This window comes from Pocillopora verrucosa, chromosome 8 (assembly GCF_036669915.1).
Source record: "Pocillopora verrucosa isolate sample1 chromosome 8, ASM3666991v2, whole genome shotgun sequence".
NCBI lineage: Eukaryota > Metazoa > Cnidaria > Anthozoa > Scleractinia > Pocilloporidae > Pocillopora > Pocillopora verrucosa.
The window spans coordinates 5720473-5741882 of NC_089319.1; the positions used below are offsets into that span (position 1 = coordinate 5720473).

Below are 21410 nucleotides of genomic sequence, written 5' to 3' on the forward strand. Positions count from 1 at the left end.
AACGAAAATCCTAGATTGTGACGGGATGCTGAGAACAAGATGAAATCAATATGCATGTTTTAAATTAAAAACAAACTTTAGTATGTACTGCAACGTAAAGTATTATCTATTTCTACGAGAACGTTAAGGATGATGTTTTCACTCAGTCTTGTTGGGGGGTCCAAATCCGCTAGGACAGCGGTACGGTCTCAAATAGACTAAATGCCCGGCAATCAGCAATTTCACTAAAATGCCACTGAAACTTCATACCAACTTATTGAGTACATTCGGTGTTTGTTTAGAAATGTTGGTTTTACAGAAACATACCAAAACACATTAACATTATACCCTTAAGGTATGGTCCCGAGGGAAACAGTTAGTTTTGTCTTCCCGAGAGTCCTGTTGTTTTCTCTCGACTTCGTCTCGGGAAACATAAGGACAAACAGGACTAACTAGTTTCCTGAGGGACCATACATTAAGTGCTTTTTTATATATTTAGACTCTCCCTTAAACAATCATGTGCTGTTGTATTCGATGCGCAGGCAACAACTGCGCAATTGCATCCCGGTCGGGATACGTTTGAATTTAATCAGCGGCACGTGACCAAGAATCAAACAATCACAGTGCTCGTTTTGTTGAGTGAAAGTCTTGTAAATAACAATATAGTATGCACAACCTCGGAGAATTTGTCAATTGACAAACCAAATAATTTTTACGGAATCGCTTGACATTTCTTAACAAAAATTTGATATTCTTAAGGAGTTTGGAGGAACCTTTCGGCGGAAATTCTGTGAAAATTTCTGAACGCCAGGGATTTAGTCTATTTGAGACAGTGCCCGGCTGCCGAGGATTAAGTCACAGCGAAAAAAAGGTAATAAACTGTTTATCTAGGCTTTGAACTTTTTGGTGGGTTTAAAAGTTAAGAAAATTATACAGAAAATTGTTGTTTTGATGGAAAGCCAGATTTTCAAGCTTTTCTCGAACTTAAACGATAAAACTCTCAAAGTGTAGGTGAGATATGCATACACGATCATGCATTGTTATATATGGCATTTATTGCATTGATATAAAAAACACACAAACAGAAAATAAAACATCAAACCTAAGTTTTGATTACCGAAAAAGAAAAGTTTGCAAAACTTTTTATTGCTGCTTGGTTTGATAGTTCTGTTGCTGTTGATGGATAAATTACAGTACCATAAATATAATTTTATAGCAATAATGCGCGCTGTACTTCCCGGTGGTTTTGGGTAAAAAAGTTTTATTCTTTGGAAAATTTAATGGCTTACTCGGATCAATGTCAGTATCTGAGGAACTGCGCTCCTACCCCTCTCCTAACCCAACAACAGTCGACTGATAAAAACTTTCTAGGCTTAATGTTGGGTCAGATACCAAAACTGATCCGCCTCCTCTTAAAGAAAGCTATTTTCATGCTTCTTGGCCCTCACTTCGTTTTGAATAAATCACCCCTAGGTAAAGAAAAGTTGGTTGAATTACATTCAAATCCTTTGGAATAAAGCAGAAAACAATCGCACGATATCTTTGCTAATGACAAAGTAGCAGAAAGGGTTTTCCATTTTATTTCAAATGTTAAAGAAAAAACCCTTAAATTCCACGATTAAGAAACTTGTGCTCTCACTTCCATTTCAATTGTCGGAATATCGGCCACGCAGTAAACTGGCCATTTCGATAACTTTGGTTTTCATTTGACGACGCTCAATCCTATTGCACTCTAAGAAAAGCAAAAACAACCAGACATTACAAACTAATATCAGTTATAAAGGCTGGTGTAACGCTTCAGTCTTCATGTGTCAAACTTTCTAGACTCGACCACCCCTCCCTCCTTGAAAACAAATACTTTGTCACAGTGTCGGATGGTGTTCAGACGGTGAGCTATAATTATTACTGTGGAGTCTTTCAGTTTCTCCCGCACCACTCTCCAGATTGTTTCTTCTGTGGCTGGATCCACGTGTGCAGTGGGTTCATCCAAGATGATGATCTTGCTCTTCTGCAACAGAACACGAGCCAAACAAATCAACTGCCGCTCTCCTACACTGACATTTGCTCCATTTTCCAACAATTCGTAATCCAATTGTCCCTCAAGACTTTGTACGAAATCTTTCAGTTGCACATCCTCTAAGACCCGCCACAGATCTGCATCTTGGAGGCGCTTCATAATATCCAGGTTCTTCCTCAAAGATCCACTGAAAAGCACCGGAGTTTGGCTAAGAGCGGATATACACCCGCGAGCTGCTCGGAGATTAATATTCTTTATCTGAATTCCGTCCACCAAAATCTCTCCGTCAGGGTCGGGCATACGCAAAAGAGATGCGACAAAAGATGATTTGCCGGCGCCCGTGCGGCCTGCAACACCAACTTTTGAGCCTCCTTTGATGACAAGACTGATGTTCCTCAGGGCTTTAGGTCCCCCTGGGTAATACGTCATCGACACGTCGCGGAATGTAATATTTCCTTCGCGTGGCCAGTGTTCCGGGGGAAGTGTGTCCACTTCGTATCCAGGCTCAGAGTCGAGCTTGGTGTAGGTCATAACTCGTTCAACTGACGTCATAAAATTCTCGACATCTGATGATTTTCTGACAGCGTATTGCGTCAAGGCCACCGTTTGAATGAGGTAAGTGAGAGAAAGCCCAGCGGAAGCTAATTAGAAAAAAAAAATCTGTTAATTAACTGTTCATTTCTAGCAGGTCACGCAAAAAAAATTACCAAAAATTTAACGACTCGATACGACACAGCATGTCGCGGTTACCTGTTACCGCGACGCTACTCTTGTGATATGCTAAATTACTTTGGAAAAAACTTTTTTTTAATCAAACTAATCTCAATTCGTCCTCATGAAGATAGTGATGAATGGACTTGTTGGAAAACGACTTGTTTTGGTCTCCCGCTACACACGGAAAGATTCTTTGCACAGTCTTATCACATGGAATATCACAGGCTTTTTAAAGTGTACATGAGCGTGTAACGGTGTAATTTATTTGGTTGGAACTCCACATACCGGCATCCTGATATACTAAAACTGCCACTAAGACCACCAAGCCAATTAGAAGAGAAATTATTGCATCCAGACGTACACCGAACCATCTGCCACTTGCCATCATCATGATAAAGGATTGGGTATGAGTGTCTTGGTAACTGTCCGTAGGGAAAGAAAAAAAAATTAAAGTTAATCATCTCGACTTCAAATGCCAGACCTGCGCAGCGAGTTCTTTAAGTGCTGCGGAGAGGGTGCCATCACCATGATGAACAAAACAGATTCATAGATTTGGTAAACAAAATGTAAATTTAAAAAAATTTTGGACGCGACGTAGTAGAATAGTAAGCACGAGAACGCCAACGAAAACATGTTATGAGGTAGAGGGGCAAATTTGAGGCTGGGACCAAGTACCAAATCGAGTGCCCCAATCAACCAAGCATTCCATCTCCACAATTTTCAAAGCGTTGGAAGAGGAAGGTGGAGGGGGGAGAGAGGGGGGGGAGAGAGAGGCTATGGTGGGAGGAAGGAGGAAAGGGTAACTGGAGAGATTGTTTTTACGGATGATGATTCCAGATGCCAAACACAAACCCTGCACTATGAGCGTTTTGCGGACCAAGCCTGAATTGAGTTTGAGATTTTACCTTCCAAGCTCACTTGGAAAGTTGCACAAACTTACCTGTGAAATTTGTCCATAAAATCTCTCTGTCTACCTCTTGTTCGAATTGTGTCCAGTCCATCAAGAGTCTCTGATATGTGAGAGAAGACTGGGCTTCGACATATTGACTCCAACCTTTTTAGTTCTCTGGAACTCTTCAAGTAAAATCTTGCAAAGTAAAGAATCATGGCCGTCATTGGAACGGTAACAAACAAAACCCAAGGATTTGTCGCAGAAGGAACGATTAAAGATGAGAGCAACAGCAATACCAACTGAATTGTGGCCAGAAACTGTAATGGTAATAACTCATCCATGCAACCCACATCTTTAGAGAATCGATTCAGGATTCTACCCACAGGATTTGAATCGAAAAAAAGAACCGGCGCTTTTAAAAGAGCTACAACCATTTTGTCATGAAGACGCTCAGAGCTTCTTAGACAAACCAAAAAGAAAGTGTAAGCCCTGATAATGCCTAATATGAAAGAAGCAGCGACCAAACCACCGTAGATAGTTAAATTTGTCTTGTCTTTCTGCTTTGATGGAAGTTTCCCGGTCAAAAAGGACAGCCACACGTCAGGGGCAACCATCGATGCTGAAAAAAGCGAAAAAATATGGTGAATGATAAAATTACGCTTCATAGTCTACGTAAAAGTCTAAATCAGATGAAATAAACATTTTTTTAACTCAGGATCAAAAGGCGTCAACCTTTCTCGTAAATGTCAGATTGGTTGTTAGTCTTAACATTAATTTCCCATCGCCCTTTGCATGCCTTTTCCCGTTAGTCCCAGTTTCCTCTTGCTCCTCCGAGACAAAAAGAAACTGGGTTGGAGTTTCTGACTTGGTTGCCTGCTTGCTCGTTCCTCCCGAAAGAGAATGTTGCTCGACAGCACCAAACAATGGCTAAGTTTTTCCCATTTTAATAATTCTTTAGAGCTCACCTTGAGAAATAAGACACAAGAAAATCATTCCAATGATGAACAAGGAGTTAATACCACTTCTGAAGTAGTCCCAATACAGCTTACTTGACACCGTTCCGATTCCCCGATCTTCAACAGATATTTCCAGTTCATTGTCTTTATTTGTGAGTGGCTTCAAACCTCCGCGTCTCCCTTCATCCTCCCTTGCGGTGACCATGTCATTAGACTTGTTCTCTGTCGAAGCATTCTTGTAAAGTGGGTCGATGGTGGTATTTAAGATGCCTTTTCCTTGAAGCTCAGCGAAGGTTCCCTTCCCCAGAACGCGACCTTTGTGCAGTACAATCACTTGGTCTGCATCTTTCATGTGTTGCTCTTGATGAGAAGTTAACAGTCGGGTCTTGTCACCAAGCAAACCCTTGATACACTTTTCAAAGATATGCCGACCGACTTTGTAGTCCACCGCGCTGAGAGGGTCATCCAACAAGTAAAGGTCTGCATCCACGTACACTGCGCGTGCTAAGCTTACTCTTGCACGCTGACCACCACTCAGAACGGCACCGCGCTCACCAACAACGGTTTGGTCACCGTTCGGAAACTGCTGAAAGTCTTTTGCGAGAGCGCATGCCTCGATTATTCTGGTGTATCTTGGATCATCGTACGACTCTCCGAATAAAATATTTTCTCTTAAGGTTCCAGAGAACACCCATGCTATTTGCGGTGCATACACAAAAGTTCCTTGACGACTTATTGTTCCGCTTACGTCTGACATCTCGCCAGCGATCGCTGAGAGGAGAGTTGATTTACCGCTGCCTACTGGTCCGGTGACAATTGTCAAGCTTCCTGACGCAGCAATGAATTCCACATCTTGAAGAATAAATGCATCTTTCCTCGCCATTTCTTTATATGTTAAATGCGACACACATAAAGTTCCTGGCTTGGAAGGGTTTATCCACTTATCAATAAGGGGATCTTCATCTGATACATGCGACTGGCTCATAGATGTAGAATCGTTTTGTAAGTTGCCCGACTTTCTTTCTAGAACTGTTCCTCTGTCTTGTAGACAATGACCCTCAGAGAAGGAAAACAAATCCTCTGAAATAAGAAAATCTTCTATTCTTCCGAGGGATGCAAATGATTCCCGTGTCTCCACCACACCATACGCAGTGCCAAGGCAAATTTGAAGTCTTAGCAAGTTAATAAACATTAAGAGCATAAAAATATTGACTGGTGTTAGGGGTTGACCAGTAAACATCAGAGTAATAACAGACAGCAGGATTGGTATTGAAGTATACTCCAAGGCAGCCAAACCTGAGAGAATGGCACTTTTCTTACGGATGATGCTTATTTCTCGTCTGAAAGAAACAAAAAGATTTGTTGTTATCATTTTTGGACAAAATGAAGGTGCTGATTAGAAACTCTGCACTCTGCAGTCTTCACTCTTCACTCTGCACTCTGCGCTCTGCACTCTGCACCCATAACTCTTCCAGTGGTTGTTCACATACTTATCGTTTATTACACCGAAAAACTCTCTGAAAACTGAACACATTTTGTAATAAGCAAAGGGCAATAAACATTACATCGCCATGATCACAAACTATTCCTAAATATGACTTCCAACCTTCCTCACAACCACCATCTCCACCCATAAATGTTACGTTTGTGAATTAAAAACTCTTAGAGTGTTTTTCCAAAATCTTGCATGAGTTATTACGCTAGTAAACCAATACTACCACTTCGTTTACCCAAAGGTGTCGGTGCAAAGATCTTCTGCGGTTATCTGAAGAAATTAGATAGGTTTTTAAATTTCCCTTACTTCCGTGTATGTTTTATTTTTTCTCTGAATTCATCCTCCCACGCATGCGCTTTGATAGCACGTATCCCAGAAACCACTTGGTTCGTCAAAGAAATTCGCATATCAGATTCCGCCGCTGAACGCAGACGCAGTGCGGCATTGACAGAAGACATCTCTGCATAATACGGTAGAAGAAGACAGAGAAATATCTCTCCCATAAGAGCCTGCCAGCCAATCAGATAAGCGATTATAAACGTTGCGGGCACGATTTGGAGTATGGCTGAATTCATTGCTAAAATCCATTTAGGTGCTGTCTCCATTCGCTGAACATCATTTGACAGCAGGTCGATCACACGCCCTGCTGAAAACTTTGACAATGAGCTCTTGCTAAGCAGTAAAATCTGAGAATGAAACAATATCAATACCAGAATTAACTTCTTGAAAAGTAAAACCCATGTTAAGTGCAGAAAGCAATCAGAATCATTTACTACCATTCGCCAAACTAAAGGTGATTAGTGGTGGATATTTACCGAGCTGCTAAGTGGCGCTTTTTGGGCGAAAATTCCGGGCAATTTTCTCAGAGGTGAATAGCAAGGGATATTTGAAGTTTGAGTAGCCAATCTGAGCGCGCCTTCAACGCTATCCACCAGCCAAATTCCTAGAACGCCGACTGCCACCCGCGAGATCGAGGATTCAAGCTTGATTCAAGCAGATTGAACCAACTCTCACGCTCCCAACACAGAGGCGTAACTAGAGGAGTCGTAACGTGCCAAGAAAAATCTCATTACTTAAGTTTGCGAAAGCGTATGAATTCATACAAGCTTCAGCTTCGGCGTAATCATTTCTGATGCTGGTTACGCCTTTTCGCCGTGTAAATACTGCCTGCGGATACACACTGTTGCCAAGAAAAGAGAGAATGCAGCCACTGGATTAAAAACTTTCTCTGACTACTCCATAATCCAAGGTTAACAACAAAAGTGTATAAAGAGGTGAAGGAGCAAGTGCTGAGTGAATTGAGGAAGATTGCGTCCATTCCCCTTACCCAAACCAACCCAACCCTACCCTGACTCGTTTCCAATTTTCTTCAAAGGGACGGTGTCGGCAGCTAACACGGGCAAGTGCGACAGAGTGGGAAAAGTGAGAGAGCCTTTTCCTCTTTCCCATCACCCCTTTCTTCCCCACGTGAACGCCGTGCACATTATGGAGAAGGCTTGGAACGAGTCAGTTACTCTACTTGTGCTCACCTTCCTGTAAACGAGACCTTTTACTGCGTTACTCAGTCTGATGCCCATTATTTCAGCCGCGTAAGCGTAATGTTGCATGCCGAGGCTCCCAACCAAAGTGTTTACAGCCATTGCAGTTGCTAACATGCAACCATGAAGGATGTTGTTCTGATGTGTTTCAGGTGACATTAACATAAAAATCAGATATCCAATGAGCAATGGTGAAAGGAGGGAGCCGATTGCGTACAAGACATCACAGCAAACAACGAAAACAGCTTCCCTAAGGAAAATCATCTTCAAAACACTTTTCCATAACTTGGGTCTTTTCTTTTTCTCAATGGAATTAGCGATTTCTTCTTTCCATTTTTTGTCAAGAAGTTCTGTGGCTGACTGTGAGGTGTTCTCGTTTGAGAGTGGTACAAAGTCTTCTTCCTCTAAGGTTCGTTTACTGCCTGTCTTCATGACATCGTTCATCCATTGCAACAAGAGGAAAGAAACAAAACTTACTTTCTCGGCAGAGTCACTGGTGGAGGAGATCTTCTTGTAACCATTTGGTGCCATAGCTCTAAACCTTTAGTCGAAGAACAATGAAACATGATCAATATCATCATCTCTCACTAATAAATCCAAGTCACGCTTCGCATTTTGCTACATCAAATTTGAAAAAATGATGAACTAAATAGCACTTTTAATGTAAATAGAGTGTGAGAGATTGGGATAAACTCCTTCCTCATAAAATAATCAGATTTTTTTGTCCCACTCTCCTTTACATCTCGTGATAAAGTCTTCTTTTATTTCACTACCGAACCTTCGACATTGTCAGTCCTAGCGATATACAGGATGCTTGTCACAAATAAACCTAATAATGGCTTAACTCTCCATCGAGTTCATTGTACAGCATCAGAGCGGATAATTCGCATGTTTGGGATGGGATACCTTGTCGGAGACTTAGATATTTCTTCGTCTTAAGGCCAGATAACACATTTCTTTGATTTTTCTAAAGTTGTTATAACCCTTGTGAGGACTTGTAAATTCCTCTATCCTGTATGCTTGACAAAATGTGGAGCACTTTTCAATATTCTACAACTTTATGTTAATTATGTCTCCCCATTCTTTGATCGGCCCTTAGTGGTGCCATGCAAGTGGAGGGGGGGTAAGGGGGGGGGGACGGGAAGGTCACAGTCTCCCACTTCCTGTATCATGTTCTCTCGGCTCCAGTACTTTTGTGGCCTTCTGCCTCCCAGCTCTCGCTCTCCATGGTATTACTCCCGTCTTCAGGTTAATAAAATGGATCAGAAGCCTGGGTTTTGGAAAGCTGTGCCAAAACGCATAATTCAAGACAATTCTCTGGCGTTCCATTTTTTCAGGGGAGGAGAAGTAAATTTCTCAAGTTGAACATCATACAGACCTGGTTATCACAGTTTGACCATCGATTCTAACATCCCACCATAGAGAAGAAATTCTCAGCCCACTGTGCAATCTAATAGCTATTGGAATTCAAATGTGTATTTCGTAGTATTCAGGAATCTCTGATATACTGGGATCGTGCTTTTTAGAGATGAGAATGGATGCAACGGTCGTGTCCACAGGTACTAAAACAAGGAATGACCAAAATCCACCTAAAACCACCTGAAACCACCTACAACCAACATCAGAGTATTATTTTTATCACTGTGACAATTCTGTTGGCAAATGTAAATGTACACGGGAAATGTTGTCAATAGCGAAATTAAAATACATGCAACGGTTGTGTCACGCAACGTATTTTTTCCCAGAGACTTGGCATCGTCTGGTCTTTATTTTCTTTCTTTTTGTCGCCTCGCAGATATTTATTTTTGCAGTTTAAATGCTCCTGCTACAGCGTGAAAGGGGAATCATTGGTAATTTCAGCTAAACTTTCAGTGTGAGTTTTGGCCAAAAAGCCCGCTAAAAATGTGGATCGTTTGCTTAAATATTCAAATTTATTGTTTTTTTAGAGGGCACGGTAACGAATCCTGCAATCTGATTGGTTCTTTACCCGGTCAGTATTTTCCTATCTCTGCCCACGGGCCACGGTAACGCTTTCTTGAGTTGCCGAGTGCATCCCAACTTTCGTTGTCATTTTTTTCATAAATATACCTCGTTTTCCGGCTGGGCAGTATTTTTAAGCAAACACGTCGGTCACTACCTCAAGCCGATAAATAACTTATGAATCCTCTCTTTTCTCTCTATCAAATCAATTTGGTTGACAGAAAAATATTGGTTTCAGAATGAATTTGAATAAACAATAGTGTCATTACGAAGTTGACAAGCGGCCTAAAAACCGTCTGCAATTATAATTAATTTTAATCGTTCAAAAGTACCCAGAAAGTTGACACGTGAAGTATTTGGTTACAGTTAAACTGAACGATGGAACTTTCATTCATTTAATATCTGAATTTTCTCGAGCAATTTGTTCGCAGTGAAAGAGCGAGCGAAGTTTTAATTTAAGTTCTACAACAAATATACGCTCCCGGTAAGTCTTTCCAATTCCCTTCAATTTAGACATTTGTACCGTAAATTGCACAACAGAAATTGAAGGAATTTTTTGAGAAAAGGCCGCATTAAATTCCCTTGTGTCTCGTTGGAGTGTGCCGTTCGAATTTAGTTTTTGTGAAGGAAAGACCAGAGTCACACACGCCATTGCAGCAAACAAACCAGCAAACTCTCACAACTTCAAAGTAAAAAAATTGAATTTACTCACAATTACTTTCCTCGCCGTTTACTTAATGAACAGAGGTAAATCTTCGTACATGAATGAATGGTCGATGAGAGTGAATAATACTTTCCGTTAGATCATTGACATCATTGAAGAAAACATTGTCGTGACAGCCCTTGCCAAACTAGTTCTGATGTTTTTCAAATGTTCCTACGCTTTGTTTTTTCTTGCGCGCTCTCTAATTGACAGGTGTCAGATTGTGACAGATACTTGTAAAAATAATGTTTCAAAGTTTGTTTCGAAGCCTTTTAAATCACCTTTATCGTTACGGAAATGAAAATGTTTCGCTGAGGCATCTCTCTTTAATTTGCATCACCTCTATTTTAAATATCATTTCCTCACTCAAAAATTGTTCAGTTTATGGAAGATCTTGCCGTATTTACAGCCCTAAATCATTCGGGTTCTTTCGGAAAGAATTTCGTCAAGTTTAAAAACAATAAATATGTTATTTACCGGCTAAGGGTCGGTCCATATGGTGAAAAACTGTTTCACCATACGGACCTCCCAGCCGGCAAATAACATATATTTATCAGGGAATTTTTTTCCTAAGGAAATCAGAAAGGACAAAGAAATGAATCCGTGCAATTTCTCCTTTGTTTTTGGCTTGAAACTGATATTAAAGGGGACTTAGAAAGAAAATTCAAGGTTATAAAACCGCTAAGTCATTTATTTTTGTCTGCTTCAAAATAGTTGCCAACATGTGGATATGCACGAGTGCGGTTGAAAATACGCAGTGACTAAATGCCCTTTAGCCGAGCAAGGTTGAAATTAAAGTTGGAAATGGTCAAGAGATCAAGAGATAAACACTTACCGGCTAACCTTGCTTGTTTTTCCCTAGAGGGAGCAGGGTGGGTGAAATTGCACCAACGACAAAATTCCGTAAACGAGTCACACACCAGCAAGCAGTCTGATCACTAATGGAACTAAGCGCGCAGAAATCCCTTGTTAGAAAGCTTGATAAGCATATGTACACTCTTCTACAGACGACCGCACTTAAATCGTAAAACAGAATTTCTTTGGTACAGGCGATCAGATGATTTCGAGCGCAATTTGGAATAATGAAACACAAGTTTTTTTTTTTTGTTTTTTTTTTTTTAAAGTCAAACAACGAGTCTTCAAAGAAGTTCAGCAGCGCTTTCTTAATTCAAATCACCCAAAAGGTTTGAGTGGGTTTTTTATAATTATGCAAAAGCTTGTTACCGTGTGCGGCAGCCTGATCAGAAGCGTACAATTTTCAAGTGTCGACAACCGAGCGATGTATGTGTCCACTAAAAAGCCAAAATAATTTTTGAAATCGCTTGGCGTTTCTGAACAAATTTCTGATATTCTAAGAAGTTTGAAAGAACCTTTCGGTTGCAATTCTGTGAAAATTTCTGACTGCCAGGCATTTAGTCTATTCGAGACCGTGCCCGGCTGCCGGGCATTTGGTCACAGCGAAATAAAAGGTAACAAACTGTTTATCCAGGCTTTGAACTTTATGGCGGGTTTAAAAGTTGAGAAAAATTTCTATGAAACAGAAAATTGTAATTTTGATGGAAAGCCGGTAAGACAAAGACTTAACGCGGGCTCAGATTAAGTTAAAATGCTCTCTGTATCTCAGATTTTCAAGCAAGTAAGTCTAGAACTTTACCTTCTAGAAGTTAGACGTAAAACTCTCAAAGCGTAAGAGAGACTTGCATGCTCGGTAATGCACTGTTATATATGGCATTTATTGCTTTTATATAAAAAAACAAACAAACAAAAAAGAAAACATCAAACCTAAATGTTGATTACCGAAAAAGAAAAGTTTGCAAAACTTTTTATTGCTGCTTGGTTTGATGGTTCTGTTGCTATTGATGGATAAATTACAGTACTATAACTGCTGCTAAAACAATGGGACACTTTTTGAAATAGAATTTTATAGCAATATTGCGCGCTGTACTTCCCGGTGGTCTTGAGTAAATACGTTTTATTTTTGTATAATTTAATGGCTTACATGCATCAATCAGTATCTGAGGAACTGCCTACCTACCCCTCCCCTAACCCAACAACATTCAACTGATAAAAATTTTCTAGGCTTAATGTAGGGTTAGATACTAAAACTGATCCGCCTTCTCTCGAAGAAAATATTTTCATGCTTCTTGGCCTTCACTTAGTTTTGAAGAAATAACCTCCGAAAAAGAAAAGTTGATTGAATTACATTCAAATCCTTTGGAAAAAAGAAGAAAACAGTCGCACAATATCTTTGCTAATGACAAAGTGGTAGAAAGGCTTTTCTATTTATTTTAAATATTAAAGAAAAAAACCCTTAAATTCCACGATTAAGAAACTTGTGCTCTCACTTCCATTTCAATACTTGGAATATCGGCCAGGAAGTAAACTGACCATTCCGATAACTTTAGTTTTGATTTGACGACACTCAATCCTATATCACTCTAAGAAAAAACAAAAACAACAAAGGGCTGGTGTAAAACGCTTCAGTCTTCATGTATCAAACTTTCCAGACTCGACCACCCCTCCCTCCTTAAAAACAAATACTTTGTCGCAGTGTCGGATGGTGTTCAGACGGTGAGCTATAGTTATTACTGTGGAGTCTTTCAGTTTCTCTCGCACCACTCTCCAGATTGTTTCTTCTGTCCCTGGATCCACGTGTGCAGTGGGCTCATCCAAGATGATAATCTTGTTCTGCTGCAACAGAACACGAGCCAAACAAATCAACTGCCGCTCTCCCACACTGACATTTGCTCCATTTTCCAACAATTCGTAATCCAATTGTCCCTCAAGACTTTGAACGAAATCTTTCAGTTGCACATCCTCTAAGACCCGCCACAGATCTGCATCTGTGAAGTGGTTGACAAGATCCAGATTTGTCCTCAATGATCCACTGAAAAGCACCGGAGTTTGGCCAAGAGCGGATATGCATCCTCGTGCTGTTCGGAGATTAATATTCTTTATCTGAACCCCATCCACGAGAATATCTCCGTCAGGATCGGGCATGCGTAAAAGAGCTGCTAAAAAAGATGACTTCCCGGCACCCGTGCGGCCTGCAACACCTATATTTGAGCCTCCTTTGATGTCAAGACTGATGTTCCTCAGCGCTTTCGGTCCCCCCGGGTAATACGTTATCGACACGTCGCGGAATGTGATATTTCCTTCGCGTGGCCAGTGTTCCGGGGGAAGCGTGTCCACTTGGTATCCAGGCTCAGAGTCAAGCTTGGTGTAGGTCATAACTCGTTCAACTGACGTCATAAAATTCTCGACATCTGATGATTTTCTGACAGCGTGTTGCGTCAGGGCCACTGTTTGAATGAGGTAAGCGAGAGAAAGCCCAGCGGAAGCTAAATAGAGAAAAATATCTGTAAATTAATCGTCCTCATGAAGATAGTGATAAAATGGGCTACAACGACTTGTTTTTGTCTCCCAGCTACGCGCGGAAAGATTCTTTTCACAGTCTTATTTATCACATGGAATATCATAGCTTTTGGGTGTACACGAGCGTGAAATGGTGCAATTATTTCGGATGAAACTCTACATACCAGCATCTTGAGATACTAAAACTACCACTGAGACGACTAAGCCTATTAAAAGAGAAATGATTGCATCCAGACGAACACCGAACCATCTGCCACTCGCCGTCACCATGACAAAAGACTGGGTATGAGTGTCTTGGTAGCTGTCCAATGGGAAAGAAAATAAATCAACTTAAGTCATCTCGAGTCTAAATATTTGTTCACTCAGTAAAACGTAAAAAGCGTTGCGAAGGGGGTAGGGGTGGGGGTAAGAAAGAGAGGAGACCGCCGCATAACCATCGTGAACGACTGGGTATAAGTGTCTTGGTAGCTGTCCAACGGGAAAGAAAATACATCAACGTAAATCATCTCCAGTTCAAATGTCAATTCTGCGCAGCAAGTTTCTTAAGCGTTGCACAGAGGGTGCCACCACCATGATGAACGAAACAGATTTATAGATTTGGTATACAGAATGTAAATTAAAAGGAAAAAAAACATTTGGACACGAGACCGCCAACGAAAAAAAGTCATCACGTAGAGGGGCGAATTCGAGGCCACGGCTGAGACCGAATACCAAATTTAAGATTCAGTGCCCCAATCAACCCAGCATTCCATGTCTACAATTTTAAAAGCGTTGGAAGACGCAGGTGGGGGGGGGGGGGAGGGGGGAGAAGGTAATGAGTATTATGGAAGAGGGAAGGGAGAACTGTTTTTTACGGATAATGTTTTGAAGATGCCAAACATAAACCCTGCACGTCACGGTTTTGCGTATCGAGCCTGAATTGAGTTTGAGATTTTACTTTCCCAGCTCACTTGGAAAGTTGCATGAACTTACCTGTAAAACTTGTCCATAAACTCTCCATGTCTGCCTCTTGTTCGAATTGTGTCCAGTCCATCAAGAGTCTCTGATATGTGAGAGAAGACTGGGCTTCGACATATTGACTCCAACCTTTTTAGTTCTCTGGAACTCTTCAAGTAAAATCTTGCGAAGTAAAGAATCATGGCCGTCACTGGAACGGTAACAAACAAAACCCAAGGATTTGTAGCAGAAGGAACGAGAACAGATGAGAGCAACAGCAATACAAATTGAATTGTAGATAGAAACTGTAATGGTAATAACTCATCCATGCAACCCACATCTTTAGAGAATCGATTCAGGATTCTACCCACAGGATTTGAATCGAAAAAAAGAACCGACGCTTTTAAAAGAGCCACAACCATTTTGTCATGAAGCCGCTCAGAGCTTCTTAGACAAACCGAAAAGAAAATGTAGGCCCTGATGATGCCTAATGTGAAGGAAGCAGCGACTAAACCACCATAGATAGTTAGATTTGTCTTGTCTTTCTGTTCTAATGGAAGTTTCCTGGTCAAAAAGGACAGCCACACGTCAGGGGCAACCATCGATGCTACAAAAAGGCGAAAAAATATATGTGAGTGATAAAAATATGCGAAAGTGAGATAAATTTTTCATAATCTACGTAACAGTCTAAATCAGGTAAAATAAAAATTTTAAACTCAGGATTAAAAGGCATCAACCTCTCTCCTAAATGTCAGATTGGTTGTTAGTCCTAACATTAATTTCCCGTCACCCTTTGCACACCTTTTTTGTCAGTCCCAGTTTCCTCTTCCTCCTCCAAGACAAAAACAAACTCGGTTGGTTGCTTGCTTGCTCGTTCGCCCCGAGAGAGAATGTTGCTCGACAGCACCAAACAATGGCTAAGTTTTTGTCACTTTTATAATTCTTTAGTGCTCACCTTGAGAAATAAGACACAAGAAAATCATTCCAATGATGAGCAATGAGTGAATACTACTTCTGAAGTAGTCCCAATAAAGCTTACTTGACACCGTTCCGATTGCCCGATCTTCAACAGATATTTCCAGTTCATTGTCTTCATTTGTGAATGGCTTCAAATCTCCGCGTCTCTCTTCATCCTCCCTTGCGGTGACCATGTCATTACACTTTTTCTCTATCGCAGCATTCTTGTACAGTGGGTCGATGGTGGTATTTAAGATGCCTTTTCCTTGAAGCTCAGCGAAGGTTCCCTTCCCCAGAACGCGACCTTTGTGCAGTACAATCACTTGGTCTGCATCTTTCATGTGTCGTTCTTGATGAGAAGTTAACAGGCGGGTCTTCTCGCTAAGCAAGCCCTTAATACACTTTTCGAAGATATGCCGACCAACTTTGAAGTCCACCGCGCTGAGAGGGTCATCCAACAAGTAAAGATCTGCATCCACGTACACTGCGCGTGCTAAGCTTACTCTTGCACGCTGACCACCACTCAGAACGGCACCGCGCTCACCAACAACGGTTTCGTCACCGTTCGGAAACCGCTGAAAGTCTTCCGTGAGGGCGCATGCCTCGATTATTCTGGTGTATCTTGGATCATCGTACGACTCTCCAAATAAAATATTTTCTCTTAAGGTTCCAGAGAACACCCAGGCTATTTGCGGTACATACACAAATATTCCTTGACGACTTATTGCTCCGCTTACGTCTGATATCTCGCTCGCGATCGCTGAGAGGAGAGTTGATTTACCGCTGCCTACTGGTCCGGTGACAACTGTCAAGCTTCCTGACGCAGCAACAAAGTCCACATCTTGAAGAATAAATTCATCTTTCCTCGCCACTTCTTTATATGTTAAATGCGACACACATACATTTCCTGGCTTAGAAGGGTTTATCCACTGATCAGTAAGGGGATCTTCATCTGATCCATGCGACTGGCTCATAGATGTAAAATCGTTTTGTAACTTACCCGACTTTCTCTCTGCAACTGTTTCTCTGTCAAGTAGACAATGATCCTCAGAGATGGAAAACAAATCCTCTGAAATAAGAAAATCCTCTATTCTTCCGAGTGATGCAAATGATTCCCGTGTCTCCACCACACCATACGCGATGTCAAGGCAAATGTTAGATCTTAGCAAGTTAGTAAAAATTAAAAGCATAAAAGTATTGACTGGTGTTAGGGGTTGACCAGTAAGCAGCAGAGTAATAACAGACAGCAGGATTGGTACTGAAGTATATTCTAAGGCAGCTAAGCCCGAGAGAATAGCGCTTTTCTTACGGATAATGCTTATTTCTCGTCTGAAAGAAACAAAAAGATTTTTTGTTATCATTTTTGGACGTACTGAAAGTACTGATGAGAAACTCTGCACTCTGCACTCTGCACTCTGCACTGGTTGTTAAGATGCCTATCGTTTATTACGCCCAAAAACTCTCTGAAAACTGTAAGCAAAGTGCAATAAACAGTACATGTCATGATCACAAACGATTCCTTGATATGACCTTCAACCCCCCCCCCCCCCCCCACAGCCACCCTCTCTACCTATGAATGTTAATTTTGTGAGTTAAAAAGTCATAGAGTGTTTCCTAAAATCTGGCATGAGTTATCACGCTAGTAAACTAATACTATCACTTCGTTCACCCAAAGGTGTCGGACTGACGATGTTATGCAGTTATCTGAAAAAAAAATGGGTTTTTAAATTTCCCTTACTTTCGTGTGTGTTTTATTCTTTCTCTGAATTCATCCTCCCACGCATGCGCTTTGATAGCACGTATCCCAGAAACCACTTGGTTCGTCAAAGAAATTCGCATATCAGATTCCGCCGCTGAACGCAGACGTAGTGCGGCATTGACAGAAGATATCTCTGCATAATACGGTAGAAGAAGACAGAGAAATATCTCTCCCATAAGAGCCTGCCAGCCAATCAGATACGCGATTACAAACGTTGTGGGCACAACTTGGAGTATGGCTGAATTCATCACTGAAATCCATTTAGGTGCTTTCTCCATCCGCTGAACATCATTTGACAGCAGGTCGATCACACGCCCCGCTGAAAACTTTGACAATGAGCTCTTGCTAAGCAGTAAGATCTGAGAATGAAACAATATCAATACTAGAATTGACTTCTTGAAAAGGAAAACCCATGTTTAGTGCAGAAAGTAATCAGAATCATTAACTACCATTCGCTAAAGTAAAGGTGGCTGGTGGTGGATATTTACCCAGCTGCGAGGTAAATATTCACAGGTAGCCATCGAGTAATTGCCTTAGTATGTACTAAAACAGTCAGAGAAAAAAAAAAACAAAAAGATTATTTTAACTTTTTTTTTACTGCAACGATTACGGTATTTTTGGGCGAAAAATCCGCGCAAGGTTCTCGGAGGTAAATAGCAAGGGATATTTGGAGTTCGAGTAGCCAATCAGATTGCGCCTTCAAAGTTATCCACTGTTTTAGTATACACTAAAGATAATTAGTGAATACCACACAGGTGGATAGTGCTATTCGAGTGCACTGATTGGTTAGTCCTGAAGTGATTACCAAGTTCTACTCATCTCCAAGGAAACGAAGAGACAAACTGGCACTTCCAAAGTTCAATTCCCAATCATTTTTTTCATCTAATACATTAAGGAGCTAATGAGGACCGCCACCTAGGTTTAGCCAAATTGCTAGAACGCCTACTGCCACCCGCGAGATCGAGGATTCAAGTCTGAGATTGAACTACCTCTCACGCTCCCAAGACAGAGGCGTAACTAGAGGAGTCTTGAGGAGTCAAGACAAATCTTATATTTCAGTTTTAAAAAAGCATATGAATTCATAGAAGCTTTAGCTTAGGCATAATCATTTCCAACGCTGGTCTGGTTACTCCTTCTCGCGTGTAAAAAAGACAGAATGCAGTCCTAGATTACCTACTTAGACACTGGATTTAAAACTTCCTCTGACTACTCCATTATCTGGAGTTAATAACAAAAGTGTATCGAAAAGTGAAGGAAACAGTGTCGAGAGAATAGAGGAAGATTGCACCCATTTCCCCTACCCAACCCAACCGAACCCTGCCCTTACTCGTCCACAATCTACTTCAAAGCAGCGGCGTCGGCAACTAACACGAGCAAATGCAACGGGATGGGAAAAAGTAAACGCCGCGCAGATTATGGAGAAGGCTGGGGACGAAATAGTTACCCTTCTTGTGCTCACCTTTCTGTAAACGAGACCTTTCACTGCGTTACTCAGTCTGATGCCCATTATTTCAGCCGCGTAACCGGAATGTTGCATGCCGAGGGTCCCGACCAAGGTGGTCACAGCCATGGCATTTGCTAAAACGCAACCATGAAGGATGTTGTTCTGATGTGTTTCATGAGACATTAACGTAAAAATCAGATGTCCAATGAGCAATGGCGAAAGGAGGGAGCCGATTGCGAACAAGACATCACAGCAAACAACAAAAACAGCTTCCCTGTAGGAAATCATCTTAAAAACACTTTTCCACAACTTCGGTGTTTTCTTCTTCCTTATGAAATTAGCTATTTCTTCTTTCCATTTTTTGTCAAGGAGGTCTGTGGCTGACTGTGAGGTGTTCTCGTTTGAGAGTGGTACAAAATCGCCTTCCTCTAAAGTTCGTTTACTGCCTGTCTTCATAACATCGTTCATCCATTGGAACAAAAGGAAAGAAACAAAACCAACTTTCTCGGCAGAGTTATTGGTGGAGGAGATCTTCCTGTAACCATTTGGTGCCATGGATCTAAACCTTTAGTCGAAGAACAATGAAACATGATCAATATCATCTTTCTCACTGATAAATTCACGTCACGCTTCACGTTTTGCGACATCATTATTTAAATTTCAAAAAAAGATGAACTAAATAGCACTTTTAATGTAAATAGAATTTGAGAGCTTGGGATAAACTCCTTTCTCATAAAAGTGTCAAATTTATTTGTCCCACTCTCGTTCCACATCTCGTGATAAAATCTTTTATTTCACTACCGAGCCTTCGACATTATCGGTTCCGTGAATATGAAAGCGATCTTCGCAGTAATGAACATTACTTAAGTAATAATGAAAAGAAGGCCTGAAAAATTCAGGCATGTTCGGGATTTGAACCCATGACCTTTGCGATACCGGTGCAGTGCTCTACCAACTGAGCTAACAAGCCAACTGGGAGCTGGTCACTGTGTTGGTTCCAAATAAACCCATGAAGTGGTGAATAAACGGTTGTGAATATATGGAAGTCATATATTTGAACGTGAATATGAAAGCGATCTTCGCAGCAATGAAAACTACCTAAGTAGTAGTGAAAAGAACCGCTAACTAGCTGAGCTAACCTAATAATGGCCAGACTCTCCATCGAGTTCATTGTACAGCATCAGAGCGGATAATTCGCAAGTTTGGGGTTTGATACCGGAGACTTTGATATTTGTCGGAGACTTCGATATTTCCTCGTTCTGAGGCTAGATAACATGCACATTTCTTTAATTCTTATTTATTTTTCTAACGTCGCTATTACCCTTGTAAGGACATATGAATTCTTCAATTCTGTATGCTTGACAAAATGTGGAGAACTTTTCAATATTCTACAATCGGGCTAATTATATCATTTATGTCTCCTCCGCGGCCGTTCTTTGATTTATCCTCTCTTTTTTGGCCTGAAACTGGTATTAAAGGGACTTAGGAAGAACATATAAAGATTGAAAACCGCTAAGTCATTTATTTTCGCCTGCTTCAAAATAGTTGCCAAAATGTGAATAGGCACGAGTGCGGTTGAAATTAGACTTGTTCCGGGGGAAATAAAGTTGAAAATGGTCAAGAGATCAAGAGATAAATACTTACCGGCTAACCTTCTTCTTTTTCCTTGGAGGGAACTTTGTAATGGGCGAGACTGCACCGACGAGAAAATTCCGTAAACCAGTAACACGCCAGCAAGCACTGCTTATCACTAATGGAACTACGCACGCAGAAATCCCTCGTTTTAAAGCCCGATTAGCATATGTACACCCTTTTACAGACGACTGCACTTAAATTGTTTAACAGAATTTCTTTAGTACATGCAATCAGAGGATTTCGAGCGCAATTTGGAATAACGAAGCACTAGTTTGTGTCACTATGATTTTTCAAAGACAAACAGTCTTGAGTCTTCAAAAAAAGGTTAACAGCGCTTATTTAATCTCCCTGACAAACTTACACATGGGCTTGAAACTGTCTGGATCGAGATCAATTTCCCCAATAAAAGTAAACTACTAGTATCTTCACTATACAGACCGCCTAACGTTGACCTGAACAACTTCATACCTAATCTGGAGAAAACGCTGGACGTCGCATCAAGCAAAGGCGATGAAATATTATTGCTTGGAGACTTAAACTACGATCCACCTCCAAAGAAACTGCCTCACGATACAAAAGAAGTCATCAAATTGTTTAACATCTATCAATTTTCCCAACTTATCGAAGACCCTACAAGAGTCACTGAAACATCAAAAATTTTAATTGACGTGGCATTTACAACCAACACTGACAAAATTGTTACTTCTGGCGTTTTAAACTGTTCTATTAGTGATCACCAACTTGTTTACATCGTCCGACGAGCGAAAATTCCCAGAGGAGAAATAAAGACTGCGCGTTGTTGACGCTTGAATAACTATTCTTCTCAAAATTTTGCTGATGACCTGCACTCTGCCTCTTGGGAAAACATTGACACCTCTCTCACAGTAAGTAACGCTTGGATGGCTTTCAAAAGAACCTTTATGGATATAGCGGATAAACGCGCCCCCTTCATGACAATGAGAATTCGATCTTCTACTCTTCCATGGTTAAATGAAGACATCAGAAATCTGATCAAGGAGAGAAATTTCAA

The 21410-nt window shown here is 41.0% G+C and overlaps 2 protein-coding genes across 3 annotated transcripts; both read right to left on the bottom strand.

The window, feature by feature from the left end:
* Window positions 1–1198: 1198 nt before the first annotated feature.
* LOC131797298 (ATP-binding cassette sub-family C member 4) lies at window positions 1199–11194 on the bottom strand. 2 transcript variants are annotated; one of them, XM_066170614.1, is made up of 7 exons: window positions 11110–11194; window positions 7583–8132; window positions 6360–6739; window positions 4568–5898; window positions 3651–4221; window positions 2996–3132; window positions 1199–2637 (listed from the first exon to the last, which is right to left on the bottom strand). In XM_066170614.1, the coding sequence occupies exons 2-7, from the start codon at window positions 8120–8122 to the stop codon at window positions 1784–1786; spliced, it is 3813 nt and encodes a 1270-aa protein (XP_066026711.1). In that variant the 5' UTR covers window positions 8123–8132; window positions 11110–11194; the 3' UTR covers window positions 1199–1783. The 2 variants fall into 2 exon arrangements, with proteins under 2 accessions (XP_066026711.1, XP_066026712.1); XM_066170615.1 differs by lacking the exon at window positions 11110–11194 and adding an exon at window positions 8970–9067.
* A 1567-nt stretch (window positions 11195–12761) lies between these two features.
* Window positions 12762–19300, bottom strand: LOC131797799 (ATP-binding cassette sub-family C member 4-like). The gene is made up of 6 exons (XM_059115468.2): window positions 18761–19300; window positions 17281–17660; window positions 15541–16871; window positions 14622–15192; window positions 13814–13950; window positions 12762–13615 (listed from the first exon to the last, which is right to left on the bottom strand). Exons 1-6 carry the CDS (start codon window positions 19298–19300, stop codon window positions 12762–12764), a joined length of 3813 nt encoding a protein of 1270 aa, XP_058971451.2.
* Window positions 19301–21410: the final 2110 nt, after the last annotated feature.

Coding starts and splice junctions, on each gene's coding strand:
- LOC131797298 (XM_066170614.1), bottom strand. CDS start 8,122: ATGGCACCAAATGGTTACAAGAAGATCTCCTCCACCAGTGACTCTGCC. Junction 5,899..6,359: donor AAAATAAAACATACACGGAA/GTAAGGGAAATT, acceptor TGTTTCTTTCAG/ACGAGAAATAAGCATCATCC. Junction 3,133..3,650: donor TTTATGGACAAATTTCACAG/GTAAGTTTGTGC, acceptor CCCTACGGACAG/TTACCAAGACACTCATACCC.
- LOC131797799 (XM_059115468.2), bottom strand. CDS start 19,300: ATGGCACCAAATGGTTACAGGAAGATCTCCTCCACCAATAACTCTGCC. Junction 17,661..18,760: donor AAGGTCTCGTTTACAGAAAG/GTGAGCACAAGA, acceptor TTTCATTCTCAG/ATCTTACTGCTTAGCAAGAG. Junction 15,193..15,540: donor CTTGTGTCTTATTTCTCAAG/GTGAGCACTAAA, acceptor GCCTTTTTGTAG/CATCGATGGTTGCCCCTGAC.